The 17,144-nt window shown below is 44.8% G+C and overlaps 1 protein-coding gene across 4 annotated transcripts in view; it reads right to left on the minus strand.

The window, feature by feature from the left end:
* EEF2K (eukaryotic elongation factor 2 kinase) overlaps positions 1-17,144 on the minus strand; it is a 59,612-nt gene that overhangs the window by 8,508 nt on the left and 33,960 nt on the right. For 3 of the 4 annotated variants that reach the window (XM_072120582.1, XM_072120583.1, XM_072120586.1), the window contains 10 exons: positions 16,619-16,746; positions 15,987-16,188; positions 15,547-15,614; positions 15,383-15,454; positions 15,162-15,221; positions 13,824-13,883; positions 3,935-4,069; positions 2,469-2,657; positions 1,894-2,018; positions 1,583-1,761 (listed from right to left, as the gene is read on the minus strand). In XM_072120582.1, the coding sequence (XP_071976683.1) occupies positions 1,583-1,761; positions 1,894-2,018; positions 2,469-2,657; positions 3,935-4,069; positions 13,824-13,883; positions 15,162-15,221; positions 15,383-15,454; positions 15,547-15,614; positions 15,987-16,188; positions 16,619-16,746 (1,218 nt within the window). The remainder of the gene's footprint in view (positions 1-1,582; positions 1,762-1,893; positions 2,019-2,468; positions 2,658-3,934; positions 4,070-13,823; positions 13,884-15,161; positions 15,222-15,382; positions 15,455-15,546; positions 15,615-15,986; positions 16,189-16,618; positions 16,747-17,144) is intronic. The other variant, XM_072120584.1, reaches the window with a different exon arrangement.

The following is a 17,144-nucleotide window of genomic DNA, read 5'->3' on the forward strand; positions in this document are numbered from 1 at the left end:
CTAGCCTGCTGCCGCTGCCTCTGCATGCCGTCCCCTATAGTGTCAGGGTCAATTATTGCATGTTTTAGATGCTATCTAGCTTCATTCTGTCACTCTGTCATGGCCATGCTGTTGCCCATAATTTTGGCATAATGGTGCGATTAGGCAGCCTCAGAGGCATCCATGCATGCTGCCCCTGCTGTTTCCTGTCCATTTCCGTGGTGTTTCCATCCTTTTCTGAGGTTCCCAGGTGTTTGGCCAAGCTTCCCTGTGCAGAGCCTTGGTCCCCTTGAAAAATGCTCGAGTCTCCCATTGACTTCAATGGGGTTCGTTATTCGAGACGAGCACTCGAGCATCGGGAAAAGTTCGTCTCGAATAACGAGTACCCGAGCATTTTAGTGCTCGCTCATCTCTAGCCATCAATAATGGATTGGTTTGGTTCAAACAATGAGGTAACCTCCATAGCTGGAATACCAGCAGAGAAGAGTAGGAAGTCATGCGCCATTCTCTGTGTAGTGGCTGGCATCAGGAACTGCAGCCAAGCTTCTCCTACTTTAAATAAGAGCAGTACCGTATTTTTCGGACTATAAGGCTCACAAAAAATACTTTGATTTTCTTGGAAATCAAAGGTGCGCTTTATAGTCCAGTGCGCCTTGCACATGCACCGTACTTTCAGACAACAGCTGCCTTGAACTGTGCTCAGGTCTGCCACCTGCTGGTCATTCTGCCTTCTAATCCGGTGCGCCTTATATACGGACCTAGACGTTTTAGCAGGGATTTATTGATGGTGCGCCTTATAATCCAGTGCGCCTTATAGTACGAAAAATACGGTACTTACACTACCCAAGTAAAGGAGCTGTACTTCCGGATCTATTCTGTGCCAAATCCAGCTGAAACTTGGTGTTATTTAGTGTCAGACCATAAATATTGTGAATTTGGAACCAAGAGTCACCAGAAACCAGTTGTCTTTATGGCTAAGGATCCAAAAGGATAGACCCCGCCCTCTTATCAGATATTTAGGTCATATTTTTATATGCCAAATGTACCACAAAAAGATAGAAATATCCCTTTAAAGGAAATGGGGTCAAAATGCCAGAAATTATCTATAGGGTACAGTAAAAAAAAATTAAAATTCAATAAAAAAAAACAATTTATAAATTATAAATGGAGTAAAAAGGTTATTTATATGTTTTAAATGGAAAAAATGTAAATAACTATATTATTTTTTTTTGTCACTTTTTATTATTTTTTTTTTTCATTTTAGAAAATGTTAAAGGTTCTAGAGGTTGCTTAGATTCAAATGCAGGAATTTATAATTTGCTGGCTCAGCGTGGGTCGGTCTCGGCATCCCTCTTGCACAATGGATTTACTAAGAGGCTCTGGTGTCTTAGTAACTCTGGCGCAGCGCTTTTTACTCTGGAATGAAATCTCCACCAGGTCAGACCACTAGATTTAGGGTGCAGGTTATAGTAAACATGGTGGGCCAGGGGGGACATCTACGCCTGCCCTAGTCCATCATGTCAGCATTTGGAAAAATGGTTTAGTAGATACAGGACATGATAAATCTGCCCCAGTATTTGCATCAGTGAAATAATAACGTTACCAGATCGTTGTGGGTCCTTCTCCAGTTTAAATCCCCCAGTAAGCAGCATCTCGGCTTCTCTAGCTAGTAGCAGATATTTGGGCTCATCCTGGGTGCCATCATATTCCCCTCCTTCATCATAATCCGTCATGTTTAGTGCAGAGTTGTACCAGTACAGCGCCTCCTGCCAGTCTTGTACCCTGCAACCCCATACAAAATAATTATACCAGATTGTATTATAAATCTGGGATATCATAATTAAAAAAATAATTGTTAAAATTCTTACAAATCTAATAAAACACTCAGTAAAAATGACTAGAACTATAACTTACCTGTCTGATCCAAGATTTATGCCAGTGTCATACGCTCGAGCGATATGAATCATAGAGGGCCGGTCTCCTGCTTCTGCGGCCATCAATAAATAGTTAAATCCTTTAATTCTGTTTTCTTCAGTTTCCTATTGAAAAATAAAAGAAGAAACCGCCATATAATAGTGATCAGAGTAGGCCTTCTACAAGACATACTAAAGATACAGGCCATAGACAGGACCAGCACAAGCACTGGGTATAACTGGGCAAGTATTGGGCCCAGAGCTGGGGGGGTCACATAAGGCTGTACATAAGGAATCCATAGGGGTGAGGGGGACTTTATATAATATAACCATGAGGGGGCTGTTTGGGATGATAAACTAGAGAACATTTTAGGGAACAAGATAGTCTTATTTTCTGAATTTGCAATGCTGCCATGCGAGTTCACTGCAAAGGGGCCCACAGAGGCTCTGTCACCCGGGGGCCTACTGAAACCTGAAGCCAACCCTGGCCATAGACATGATGTAGCTTTCAGGCGTAAGATATCGGATTTCCCACTGAGCATTTGGAGCACATGCACACTCAACCGAAAGCTTTACCTCCACAGTCACTTCAGTCAGGATATGATGGGGCAGCTGGGAATACATAAGCCCCAGGCCAATGATGGCCTCCAGTTCTCCACAGTTGGCTGCATGTTCCAGATGGAATATGGCAGATTCCTGGTCCCATTCCTGATCTTTCTCGCAGAAACGTCCTCCCTCATGATAGCGCACCATGGCCAGGTGAACCTGGTATCCATAAAGATAAAATAATGTTACTAGTAATATATTGAGCCCATATGAGACCTAAAAGTGGATTTTTGGTTTCAATAATTGAAGGAGTTTTCCCATTTATAGCCACATACCCACAGGATGTCCGGCCATAAATATAGGATAGATGTAGATCCTACCTCTGGCACCCATAGCTGGCTCCGGAATGGAAACCTACTGACTGCGGTCGTTGAGACTATGCTGCGTATGCGCAGTCTCTCTATAGCAGTGACTATAGACTGGGAGCTTACATAGGCACCGCAACCTCTCAGTTCAGCCTGCCTGCGGGTCTCAGAGGTAGGACCTTTATTTATCCTATATTTATGACTAGTCTTGTGGATATGCCTTAACAAGATGATCAGTTAGAATCCGACTGTTGGGTCCCACACTAATCATGAGAATGGGAGCCCTCTGATCAAGGGAATGGGGGTGGAGCAGCAGGACAAGCATGTGTCCTGCCCTCCAATCTATTATTTGTGATTGGCTGGAGATCGCCAAGTAATAGCTGAGCTGCGACTAGAGTGGTAGGACACCTGTCCAGCCTGCCGCTCCACCCATTCTCCAGATCGCAGCGCACCTGTTCTCATGATCAGTGCCGGTCCTAGCAGTCGGCCCAATCACCGATTAGTTTGTTATCTCCTATCCTGTATATAGGGGATATATTCTAGTTTGGGGTCGACATCTTTAAATAGTCTAGGTGGAAAAATTTCTTCAATTAATTGGTCTCTGTTGCTCATAGCAACCAATCCAGGTGTAACTTTAATTTTCTGGTTACTATGAGCAAAAACAGTTTTTTAGACAGTTCTAGTGTGTTTCTAATGCTAGATCTATAATATATCTATATATCTTTATATCTATCTATAGTATAGATTTTTTTTTATAATCAGGATTTCTCATCCAGAATCCATCACAATCTTTATTGCCTATAGAAACAAATCACTGAACAGCTTTTATTGTGAACTACTTATTGCCAACAGTTGCTATGGGGTTTTACTTTAGTATTGAATCTAGAGGATTTAATCTATTAAAAGGGGATGTCTTGCAAAGAGGGAATGGAGGATAATCTGGCTTCTCCAAGCACATGTAGACAAATTGTTTGCCTAGACACATGGACATTTTCAGGGGGCCTTACAGAGTAGGGAACATCCCACAGGAACATCCATGAGCCAGTAAAGAACACTTGGGCAGTCATCCACCCATATATCCCCTTTAAATATGTTGATTTCATTAAACAGTTATAAAACTTCAGCCCTCACCTTCCCGAGGATGGATTTCCCAATTTTCTTTTCCAGCTCTAGCTCATTAAGTCTCTGCACCTCTGATGCCACGCAAGAGGATCGGTGAATATTCACACGGGATGCGTGGAACTGGTTCCACTTCTCCACCGACACCTAAAACAAAAAGGACGTTTTAGATTTTTCATATTAAAGAAAAAAGAAGAATTTTATGCAATGTAAACCAACAGTCACAATGTAAAACTGGAATATGGGCTTTTTCAATATCACTTTTTTAAAGGTATTAAACATGACAAGGGTCATGACTGGAGAATATAAGGACTATGATGAAAATTTCAAAGCCTGAAGACTGTAAGCATAGACTGTAAGCTCTTGTGTCACCCCCTCATCCTCATAGACTGTAAGCTCTTGTGTCACCCCCTCATCCTCATAGACTGTAAGCTCTTGTGTCACCCCCTCATCCTCATAGGCTGTAAGCTCTTGTGTCACCCCCTCATCCTCATAGGCTGTAAGCTCTTGTGTCACCCCCTCATCCTCATAGGCTGTAAGCTCTTGTGTCACCCCCTCATCCTCATAGGCTGTAAGCTCTTGTGTCACCCCCTCATCCTCATAGGCTGTAAGCTCTTGTGTCACCCTCTCCTCCTCATAGACTGTAAGCTCTTGTGTCACCCCCTCATCCTCATAGGCTGTAAGCTCTTGTGTCACCCCCTCATCCTCATAGGCTGTAAGCTCTTGTGTCACCCCCTCATCTTCATAGACTGTAAGCTCTTGTGTCACCCCCTCATCCTCATAGGCTGTAAGCTCTTGTGTCACCCTCTCCTCCTCATAGACTGTAAGCTCTTGTGTCACCCCCTCATCCTCATAGACTATAAGCTCTTGTGTTACCCCCTCATCCTCATAGACTGTAAGCTCTTGTGTCACCCCCTCATCCTCATAGGCTGTAAGCTCTTGTGTCACCCCCTCAACCTCATAGGCTGTAAGCTCTTGTGTCACCCCCTCATCCTCATAGGCTGTAAGCTCTTGTGTCACCCCCTCATCCTCATAGGCTGTAAGCTCTTGTGTCACCCCCTCATCCTCATAGACTGTAAGCTCTTGTGTCACCCCCTCATCCTCATAGACTGTAAGCTCTTGTGTCACCCCCTCATCCTCATAGGCTGTAAGCTCTTGTGTCACCCCCTCATCCTCATAGGCTGTAAGCTCTTGTGTCACCCCCTCATCCTCATAGGCTGTAAGCTCTTGTGTCACCCCCTCATCTTCATAGACTGTAAGCTCTTGTGTCACCCCCTCATCCTCATAGGCTGTAAGCTCTTGTGTCACCCTCTCCTCCTCATAGACTGTAAGCTCTTGTGTCACCCCCTCATCCTCATAGACTATAAGCTCTTGTGTTACCCCCTCATCCTCATAGACTGTAAGCTCTTGTGTCACCCCCTCATCCTCATAGGCTGTAAGCTCTTGTGTCACCCCCTCAACCTCATAGGCTGTAAGCTCTTGTGTCACCCCCTCATCCTCATAGGCTGTAAGCTCTTGTGTCACCCCCTCATCCTCATAGGCTGTAAGCTCTTGTGTCACCCCCTCATCCTCATAGACTGTAAGCTCTTGTGTCACCCCCTCATCCTCATAGGCTGTAAGCTCTTGTGTCACCCCCTCATCCTCATAGGCTGTAAGCTCTTGTGTCACCCCCTCATCCTCATAGGCTGTAAGCTCTTGTGTCACCCCCTCATCCTCATAGGCTGTAAGCTCTTGTGTCACCCCCTCATCCTCATAGGCTGTAAGCTCTTGTGTCACCCCCTCATCCTCATAGACTGTAAGCTCTTGTGTCACCCCCTCATCCTCATAGGCTGTAAGCTCTTGTGTCACCCCCTCATCCTCATAGGCTGTAAGCTCTTGTGTCACCCCCTCATCCTCATAGACTGTAAGCTCTTGTGTCACCCCCTCATCCTCATAGGCTGTAAGCTCTTGTGTCACCCCCTCATCCTCATAGGCTGTAAGCTCTTGTGTCACCCCCTCATCCTCATAGGCTGTAAGCTCTTGTGTCACCCCCTCATCCTCATAGGCTGTAAGCTCTTGTGTCACCCTCTCCTCCTCATAGACTGTAAGCTCTTGTGTCACCCCCTCATCCTCATAGACTGTAAGCTCTTGTGTCACCCCCTCATCCTCATAGACTGTAAGCTCTTGTGTCACCCCCTCATCCTCATAGGCTGTAAGCTCTTGTGTCACCCTCTCCTCCTCATAGACTGTAAGCTCTTGTATCACCCCCTCATCCTCATAGACTGTAAGCTCTTGTGTCACCCCCTCATCCTCATAGACTGTAAGCTCTTGTGTCACCCCTCATCCTCATAGACTGTAAGCTCTTGTGTGTCCCCCTCATCCTCATAGACTGTAAGCTCTTGTGTCACCCCCTCATCCTCATAGACTGTAAGCTCTTGTGTCACCCCCTCATCCTCATAGACTGTAAGCTCTTGTGTCACCCCCTCATCCTCATAGACTGTAAGCTCTTGTGTCACCCCCTCATCCTCATAGACTGTAAGCTCTTGTGTCACCCCCTCATCCTCATAGACTGTAAGCTCTTGTGTCACCCCCTCATCCTCATAGGCTGTAAGCTCTTGTGTCACCCCCTCATCCTCATAGGCTGTAAGCTCTTGTGTCACCCCCTCATCCTCATAGACTGTAAGCTCTTGTGTCACCCCCTCATCCTCATAGGCTGTAAGCTCTTGTGTCACCCTCTCCTCCTCATAGACTGTAAGCTCTTGTATCACCCCCTCATCCTCATAGACTGTAAGCTCTTGTGTCACCCCCTCATCTTCATAGACTGTAAGCTCTTGTGTCACCCCCTCATCCTCATAGGCTGTAAGCTCTTGTGTCACCCTCTCCTCCTCATAGACTGTAAGCTCTTGTGTCACCCCCTCATCCTCATAGACTATAAGCTCTTGTGTTACCCCCTCATCCTCATAGACTGTAAGCTCTTGTGTCACCCCCTCATCCTCATAGGCTGTAAGCTCTTGTGTCACCCCCTCAACCTCATAGGCTGTAAGCTCTTGTGTCACCCCCTCATCCTCATAGGCTGTAAGCTCTTGTGTCACCCCCTCATCCTCATAGGCTGTAAGCTCTTGTGTCACCCCCTCATCCTCATAGACTGTAAGCTCTTGTGTCACCCCCTCATCCTCATAGGCTGTAAGCTCTTGTGTCACCCCCTCATCCTCATAGGCTGTAAGCTCTTGTGTCACCCCCTCATCCTCATAGGCTGTAAGCTCTTGTGTCACCCCCTCATCCTCATAGGCTGTAAGCTCTTGTGTCACCCCCTCATCCTCATAGGCTGTAAGCTCTTGTGTCACCCTCTCCTCCTCATAGACTGTAAGCTCTTGTGTCACCCCCTCATCCTCATAGACTGTAAGCTCTTGTGTCACCCCCTCATCCTCATAGACTGTAAGCTCTTGTGTCACCCCCTCATCCTCATAGGCTGTAAGCTCTTGTGTCACCCTCTCCTCCTCATAGACTGTAAGCTCTTGTATCACCCCCTCATCCTCATAGACTGTAAGCTCTTGTGTCACCCCCTCATCCTCATAGACTGTAAGCTCTTGTGTCACCCCCTCATCCTCATAGGCTGTAAGCTCTTGTGTCACCCCCTCATCCTCATAGGCTGTAAGCTCTTGTGTCACCCTCTCCTCCTCATAGACTGTAAGCTCTTGTGTCACCCCCTCATCCTCATAGACTATAAGCTCTTGTGTCATATCCTCATCCTCATAGACTGTAAGCTCTTGTGTCCCTCTCCTCCTCATAGACTGTAAGCTCTTGTGTCCCTCTCCTCCTCATAGACTGTAAGCTCTTGTGTCCCTCTCCTCCTCATAGACTGTAAGCTCTTGTGTCACCCCCTCATCCTCATAGACTGTAAGCTCTTGTGTCACCCCCTCATCCTCATAGACTGTAAGCTCTTGTGTCACCCCCTCATCCTCATAGACTGTAAGCTCTTGTGTCCCCCCCTCATCCTCATAGACTGTAAGCTCTTGTGTCCCCCCCCCCTCATCCTCATAGACTGTAAGCTCTTGTGTGTCCCCCTCATCCTCATAGACTGTAAGCTCTTGTGTCACCCCCTCATCCTCATAGACTAAGATCTTGTGTCACCCTCATCCTCATAGACTGTAAGCTCTTGTGTCAACCCCTCATCCTCATAGACTGTAAGCTCTTGTGTCCCTCTCCTCCTCATAGACTGTAAGCTCTTGTGTCCCCTCTCATCCTCATAGACTGTAAGCTCTTGTGTCACCCCCTCATCCTCATAGGCTGTAAGCTCTTGTGTCACCCCCTCATCCTCATAGGCTGTAAGCTCTTGTGTCACCCCCTCATCCTCATAGACTGTAAGCTCTTGTGTCCCCCCCTCATCCTCATAGACTGTAAGCTCTTGTGTCACCCCCTCATCCTCATAGACTGTAAGCTCTTGTGTCACCCCCTCATCCTCATAGACTGTAAGCTCTTGTGTCCCCCCCTCATCCTCATAGACTGTAAGCTCTTGTGTCCCCCCCCCCCTCATCCTCATAGACTGTAAGCTCTTGTGTCCCCCCCTCATCCTCATAGACTGTAAGCTCTTGTGTGTCCCTCTCATCCTCATAGACTGTAAGCTCTTGTGTCACCCCCTCATCCTCATAGACTGTAAGATCTTGTGTCACCCTCATCCTCATAGACTGTAAGCTCTTGTGTCAACCGCTCATCCTCATAGACTGTAAGCTCTTGTGTCCCTCTCCTCCTCATAGACTGTAAGCTCTTGTGTCCCCTCTCATCCTCATAGACTGTAAGCTCTTGTGTCACCCCCTCATCCTCATAGGCTGTAAGCTCTTGTGTCACCCCCTCATCCTCATAGGCTGTAAGCTCTTGTGTCACCCCCTCATCCTCATAGACTGTAAGCTCTTGTGTCCCCCCCTCATCCTCATAGACTGTAAGCTCTTGTGTCCCCCCCCCCTCATCCTCATAGACTGTAAGCTCTTGTGTGTCCCCCTCATCCTCATAGACTGTAAGCTCTTGTGTCACCCCCTCATCCTCATAGACTGTAAGATCTTGTGTCACCCTCATCCTCATAGACTGTAAGCTCTTGTGTCCCTCTCCTCCTCATAGACTGTAAGCTCTTGTGTCCCTCTCCTCCTCATAGACTGTAAGCTCTTGTGTCCCTCTCCTCCTCATAGACTGTAAGCTCTTGTGTCACCCCCTCATCCTCATAGACTGTAAGCTCTTGTGTCACCCCCTCATCCTCATAGACTGTAAGCTCTTGTGTCACCCCCTCATCCTCATAGACTGTAAGCTCTTGTGTCCCCCCCTCATCCTCATAGACTGTAAGCTCTTGTGTCCCCCCCCCCTCATCCTCATAGACTGTAAGCTCTTGTGTGTCCCCCTCATCCTCATAGACTGTAAGATCTTGTGTCACCCTCATCCTCATAGACTGTAAGCTCTTGTGTCAACCCCTCATCCTCATAGACTGTAAGCTCTTGTGTCCCTCTCCTCCTCATAGACTGTAAGCTCTTGTGTCCCCTCTCATCCTCATAGACTGTAAGCTCTTGTGTCACCCCCTCATCCTCATAGGCTGTAAGCTCTTGTGTCACCCCCTCATCCTCATAGGCTGTAAGCTCTTGTGTCACCCCCTCATCCTCATAGACTGTAAGCTCTTGTGTCCCCCCCTCATCCTCATAGACTGTAAGCTCTTGTGTCACCCCCTCATCCTCATAGACTGTAAGCTCTTGTGTCACCCCCTCATCCTCATAGACTGTAAGCTCTTGTGTCCCCCCCTCATCCTCATAGACTGTAAGCTCTTGTGTCCCCCCCCCCCCTCATCCTCATAGACTGTAAGCTCTTGTGTCCCCCCCTCATCCTCATAGACTGTAAGCTCTTGTGTGTCCCCCTCATCCTCATAGACTGTAAGCTCTTGTGTCACCCCCTCATCCTCATAGACTGTAAGATCTTGTGTCACCCTCATCCTCATAGACTGTAAGCTCTTGTGTCAACCGCTCATCCTCATAGACTGTAAGCTCTTGTGTCCCTCTCCTCCTCATAGACTGTAAGCTCTTGTGTCCCCTCTCATCCTCATAGACTGTAAGCTCTTGTGTCACCCCCTCATCCTCATAGGCTGTAAGCTCTTGTGTCACCCCCTCATCCTCATAGGCTGTAAGCTCTTGTGTCACCCCCTCATCCTCATAGACTGTAAGCTCTTGTGTCCCCCCCTCATCCTCATAAACTGTAAGCTCTTGTGTCCCCCCCCCCTCATCCTCATAGACTGTAAGCTCTTGTGTCCCCCCCTCATCCTCATAGACTGTAAGCTCTTGTGTGTCCCCCTCATCCTCATAGACTGTAAGCTCTTGTGTCACCCCCTCATCCTCATAGACTGTAAGATCTTGTGTCACCCTCATCCTCATAGACTGTAAGCTCTTGTGTCAACCGCTCATCCTCATAGACTGTAAGCTCTTGTGTCCCTCTCCTCCTCATAGACTGTAAGCTCTTGTGTCCCCTCTCATCCTCATAGACTGTAAGCTCTTGTGTCACCCCCTCATCCTCATAGGCTGTAAGCTCTTGTGTCACCCCCTCATCCTCATAGGCTGTAAGCTCTTGTGTCACCCCCTCATCCTCATAGACTGTAAGCTCTTGTGTCCCCCCTCATCCTCATAAACTGTAAGCTCTTGTGTCCCCCCCCCCTCATCCTCATAGACTGTAAGCTCTTGTGTCCCCCCCTCATCCTCATAGACTGTAAGCTCTTGTGTGTCCCCCTCATCCTCATAGACTGTAAGCTCTTGTGTCACCCCCTCATCCTCATAGACTGTAAGCTCTTGTGAGCAGGGCCCTAATTCCTATTGTTCCATATGACTGTCTGTACTCTGTAATCGTAATATTATATTTGTATATGTCCCTTATGATTTATAAAGCACTGAGGAATATGATGGCGCTATGTGAATAAATATTATTATTATGATTAGGTCAGTCATGAAATATTGTACGATCTCTTAGACTGTAATACCGGTAATGGCCTGCAGGAGTCAGTAACACATTCACTTTTTGTTCTAACAAGCAAATGAACAAACAATTAGACACAAGCAGATCCAGTAGACTCGGATCATTTTGTATACAGGGGTCCATTGTCAATAGCCAAAAAATGTGGAGATTCCAGCTTTCAAGTTTTACAGACCACAATAAGAAATCAATCTGACTGCTTGTCATATGGAAATGCTTGGCTTTTTCTGTGTTTTGTTCACTAATTAGGACAAAGTTCAGCTTTCTGCCTATTCAGTAAGAAACATTACCTTGTCTTAAAGGGTTTTTCCACTTTTGGCACATAATTGATCTTATTTGTGTAATGCAAAGTTATACAATTATATAATATACTTTCTTGTTCCTTGCAGTTTTCCTGATCTCTGATTGCTGACATTCTAAAGGAATCTTCATTGCTTACTTACTGTGGATAAAAACTGGTTCATGGTCATGTGATGTCACACAGGTGCAATGCTCGTTATATCCCTGGTCATACGATGTCACACAGATGCACCACTCGTTACATATCTGGTCATGTGATGTCACACAGGTGCAAAGCTCGTTATATCCCTGGTCATGTGATGTCACACAGGTGCAAGGCTCATTATATCCCTGGTCATATGATGTCACACAGGTGCACGACTCATTATATAGCTGCTCATATGATGTCACACAGGTGCACAGCTCGTTATATCCCTAGCCATGTGAGGTCACACAGGTGCAAAGCTCGTTATATCCCTAGTCATATCATGTCAGAGGTGCACGACTCATTATATATTTGCTCATGTGATGTCACACAGGTGCAAAGCTCGTTATACTCCTGGTCATGTGATGTCACACAGGTGCACGACTCCACAGGAAGTTAACTATGAAGCTTCCTAGCAAGCAAAGATCTAGAAAACCATGAGGAAGTGATAAAGAAAGTATATTGGAGAATTGTTAAAACTTTCAATACACAAACACTTTCAACTGTTTGCTGAAAGTGGACAGCCCCTTTAAAACAAGAGCACTGACAGGAAGTGTTGTCATAGGGACAAAAGGAGATCAAAGATGTAACCTCTTATTATTTCCTGTACTTTTGTACATTCAGTTGAAGGTAATTAGAAGTGTCACTACATAAAAAGGTATTTCAAAGACACTAAGTACTTTGTAAAGCGTGGACGGCTTTAACAAAGATGAAAGTGCAGAATACTCATGCACAGTTATACACAGCAAATATCATCAAAAACATAACCTAATATTTAAAAATTTGCAGTAGAAATCTGTATGATACAGTGGATATTGTACATGCCACATTTCACACAGACTGGACCTGACATCATGAAATCCGCATCAGACATGGGTGAAAGACAAAAATGAGAAATAAACATGAAATAATTTGACATGTATTTGGATGGATGTCTCCAACATGTGGTAGAGGGAAATGAGGATTACTTTCTAGATGGGAAGCAAATGTCAAAGAGGTTGGACCAACTTTTATTGTTATCCATAGGAAAAGGATGAGCAATCTGATTGGTGGGAGTTGACCATGTGGTCTGCTGCTTCATCAAATACTATGGGAAATTACTAAGCATAGCGCTCAGGTATCTCCGCCAGTTACATTCACTGACAAAGAATGCTGGAGATAGCAGAGCGCCATGTTCAGCAACTAAGGACACACCCCTAGACAGTAAGTAGGGCAGAAGTATGCGTTCTGGACTTGCCTTTCCATTTATTAAAAGAACAGGACCCCAGTTTTTGTGATCAGAGGGGTCCGACACCTGGATCAGGTTCTTATCACTTAACCTGTGAGTAGGGAATAACAATAAAATTCGGTACAACCACTGTAATTCTCTGGCCCAGGGGCAGAGTTAAAAGGCCATTACAGTTTTTTTTAAAATTAATCACTTATCCATAGGATAGGGTCATATATAGGACAGGTAGGTTCCCGGTTCCCGGGCCCACCGACCAGTTGTTAGATCTGCAAACCTTTCAAATCAGCATCGTGACTGGTTCTACCAAGCACAGCGCCATGCATTGTGTAGTGGCTGTACGTGGTATGGTGGCTCAGACCCATTTACTTAAAGGGGTTGTCCACTTTTAGCAAATAAGCAATATTATTTGTGTAATGAAAATATATACAATTTTCCAATAGACTTTTTGTAATAATTCCTCACATTTTTCTAAGGCAATGGACCCATAGACTGGCAAAGGCCGCACGGTGCGATAGAGTGCTGCACATATGTGCCCGGCCGTAGCCATACTGGCATAGGTCAGTGCGAATGTAGCCTTATTGCTGACATTAAATAGGAAACTTCACTGTTTACTTCCTGTAGATAAATGCCGGTCCTTGGTGATGTCACATAGGTGCACGGCTCGTTATAATACACAGCTCAGTTTACTGTAATACTAAAATAAAACGAGCCATGCACCTGTGTGACGTCTCATGACCAGGGATATAACGAGTCATGCACCCGTGTGATGTCCCATGACCAGGGATTGGTGTTTATCCACAGGAAGTAAACTATGAAGCTTCCTATTGAATCACAGCAAGCAGAGATCTAGAAAATTGTGAGGATATTGTGAGGATATTGGAAAGTATATTGGAAAGCTGCGTAAATTTTCTTTACAAACACAATGTCAATTATTTGCTGAAAGTGGATGATCCCTTTAAATGGGTCTGAAGAGTCAATGTGATTTACAGAGGTGACACCATAGGTCTGTGAAGTGGAAGCAGAACTCGCTGGAGGGTTTTCTAACTGTTCTTCTATGGAATAATCAATAGAAAGATAAATTCTGTATCCTAAACGCGCTGTAACCCTCATTTCCCGTGCATGTAGAGCAGCCATCCAAACATGTGCAATGTGTTATGTCAGCAATAAGCGGTAATCTCAGCATTCACTGGAATCTCTGGCAGCAGGACATGCAGAATCACCAGTTTATTCCGGGGGCTGTTTTTAGGGTTCGCATTGGCTTTACTTATAAGACATTTGCTCTAGTTGAAAAAGAAATTAGAAAGGAATAGATGATGTGATGGGTTAAGGAACACGAATCTAGAACCACATAGAATCCCAGCAGTACTAGGTGTATTACATAAGGAGCTTGTATTAGTTTTCTCTAGATATTCTAGTGCGGATCTATTCTAAAGTTTGTCAAAGTTTTAATTTTTCCTGTTCTATTATAGACGCAGAAAAACAAATAATTTAATGTAGGATCGGTTATATAATGGGCAGAGCTTAAAGGCGTTGACCAGCCACAGCAGGTTTTTTTTATATCCACAGGGTATAACTTGATGATGGGTGGGGGTCCAAGGGGTAGGACCTCCACGAAGCACAGGAATAGGGGTCCATTGTGATGCAAACAAATTGTGCAGTCTGTCATTCATAAGCCTGCTGCTGAAGTCATCTCTAAGCCACAGACGGAGATAGCAAAGTACATTACTGAGCAACCTTTCTCAGTGTCATAGACCCCCATGATCAAGTGGGGGTCCTACGACTGGTCCTCAATTTATCCCCTATTCGGTGGATTACTTCTTGTGACTGAACAATCCCTTTAAGGAAGCCCTTATAATGGGGTTGATCATATCTGCCATTTTGGAGTAAATATTGACAAAAGTTCTGACTACTTCCTCTCAAGTATGAAGGCAGTTAACCCTTTAATAGGCCTGTGACTTTGGCAGTATCAAAGATGACACCACAATGATCAGGTCCAGCATCAGATGGGCCCACCAGAGAATCGGGGGATCGTTTGGTGGACCTAGAATCTAACCCAATACTGAACCAACAACAGAAGTCAAAACAGATTTGGAGGCTATTAGGATCTATTTTAAGGACTAAATAAAGGGTGGGCCCTCATAATATCTTTATCTAGCCTTCCTAAGGAACGGATCAGGTCACAGGATTTTCAAGTGACCCAACTATACATCAAGGAGCCTGCCTGCCAAAATGATATTCATAAGTATTTCATTTCCATATTAAATGTAGACATCTGATCAATTTAGTCTCATGACCATTAGAGGTAAGAGTCATATAGCAAGACAGAGTTCCACGGATAATCCCCAAAATGTGCATCAATCCCTCAACTGAGGAATCGGCCATGATCTTAAGAACAAGACTAAAGTAAATAATACGGCTTTAAAATGAGGATCTGTACACACAGAGTTATACATTGACTTCATAAACCAGTACTGCTGTTTTCTCAGTGAAATGAGCAATAGATGATAAATGGAAGATGGAAGAGGAAAGTAAATACCATTAACGTGTCCGGCACATACCTTTCCAAAGCTGTCCTCAGATTCGGACTCAAGCCGTCTCCGGTAATAACTTCCATGTGGCTGCAAAAAGAAAAAGAGCAACGTATAAAAATCTCTATAAAAACGTGGGAAAATTCTATTCTGTCATTCAGCCGCCTCCGCCATTCCAGGATCGGAAGTAAATATTTATACTTCCATAGGGGCAGAGGGGGCAGGGATACCAGATCAGATATTGGACTTACCCTGTGCTCCATTTCATCCGATTCACTCCTCTTTTCACTGGGACAACCGCTGTCTCCACCATTTTCAGAATCCTATCAAAATCAATAGGACAAATTGCGAATGCTACATCTGCGTAGAGTACGACTAAGCAAAATACGACAAAAATTCGGTAGAAAGAACTTACTCTGCGGTTATCAAGGCTGTTATTATGTTCATGATTCAAGTTATCAACTTCATTAAATATAGGCCATCCTGTACAAGAAAAAACATACATCTCATCAAAAAACACAACAGCGAGGAGGAATAATAATTATTTTACACCAAATGTTAATGCCAACATTGTGGTGCGTACTGCTGCATTTAAAGCCACACCCGTTTCAGACAAGCCACATCCTTTTTTCCACTAAGCCACACCCCCTTGTCAGACAGAAACAGAAAGTATCTAAAACACATAATAAATCGAAGCCAGTTTTATGGCACAAATCAGGCCAGAATTCTCATGCATGAAACGTAGAATTCTCACGAATTTGGCTTAGATTGTCAGCATCCGACAGTATTAGTTACTTTAGACAACCCCTTTAAGGAGATTTGTGATAGATATGTGTACCATGATGATGCTCATACCATGCACATCAAATCTGTGACCCTGGGGGGTGGCTGGGGAGGGTGAGTTTGGCAGCGAGTCGAAAGTCAAGTCACTCATGTTCTCATCTCCAGAGTTCTCAGACAGGCGAGAGAGCAGAGGTGGGCGGCTTCCAGACATTGTTCTCACCCGAGAGCTGCCACACATCTCTTCTGTGCCACGCACAACTGTCTGTGCAGATTGCTGAAATGATTTGGGAATAGAACATGTATGTAATATGGTTCAAGAGTCATTAGATATGATGTAGCGCACTATAAGTATATCAATACATGTAAACTCACTACTATGGTAAACACCTCATTCAATGGTTTCCTGTTTCCACCATATAAAATCTTTTTGCATTTTTACCCGTAGTTACATATAAATGTATGTATTTTTAAATTTCTGTGTATAGTTCCTATAGGTTATTTGTGGTATAACTCAGACAGCCGGCCTCCAGCTCTTATGCAGCTGTTGCTTAATGTCCACTAACCCCCCCATATGAGAAAATATATACCGACATCCAAGAACTCAACTCCACTGCTGCTGTCCAGGTCCCACACAACCTATATTCTAGGCATGTGCAGGGGATCAATCATCATTTACTTTCAAGTATCCGATTCTAGGCACATACCAGCATCTTGGCGCAGTTGTCCAACACAGATTTTTCCTGGCCGGAAAGGTCAAAGGGCGTCAATCTCATGCTTTTGCAGATTTTGTTGCAGGCATGGGAATGGAAGAACAAGGCCATGCCACGTACCCCTGGAGATGGAAAAACAAGACAGATCCAAGACTTAACTACAATGTTATGGAATTATGTGAAAATTCTGCCCAAGATTATCTATAGACCGTATATAGACCTCTTGTGCAAATTATTGATTCAAATACATTAGAAAAAAATACTAGGTGCAGAAGAGTAGTTCCAACATAATGTAACTGGGCCAAGCTTTCCCATAGGTCACCAATATCCATCAATGGCAGATGTTGGAAAACAAAGGATTGGGCATGTTGGATGAACATACCTGATGCTTTGTACTCAAAGGATATCAGAGAGCAATAGTAGAAGCTTACTCCCCTCTACAGATTAGAACATGAGGATGTAAGAAATGGCCAAGCAAGCATTTGGCAGACAGCTATCTAAGGTGTATGGTCACCTCATG

This window comes from Engystomops pustulosus, chromosome 8 (genome assembly GCF_040894005.1).
Source record: "Engystomops pustulosus chromosome 8, aEngPut4.maternal, whole genome shotgun sequence".
Classification (NCBI taxonomy): domain Eukaryota; kingdom Metazoa; phylum Chordata; class Amphibia; order Anura; family Leptodactylidae; genus Engystomops; species Engystomops pustulosus.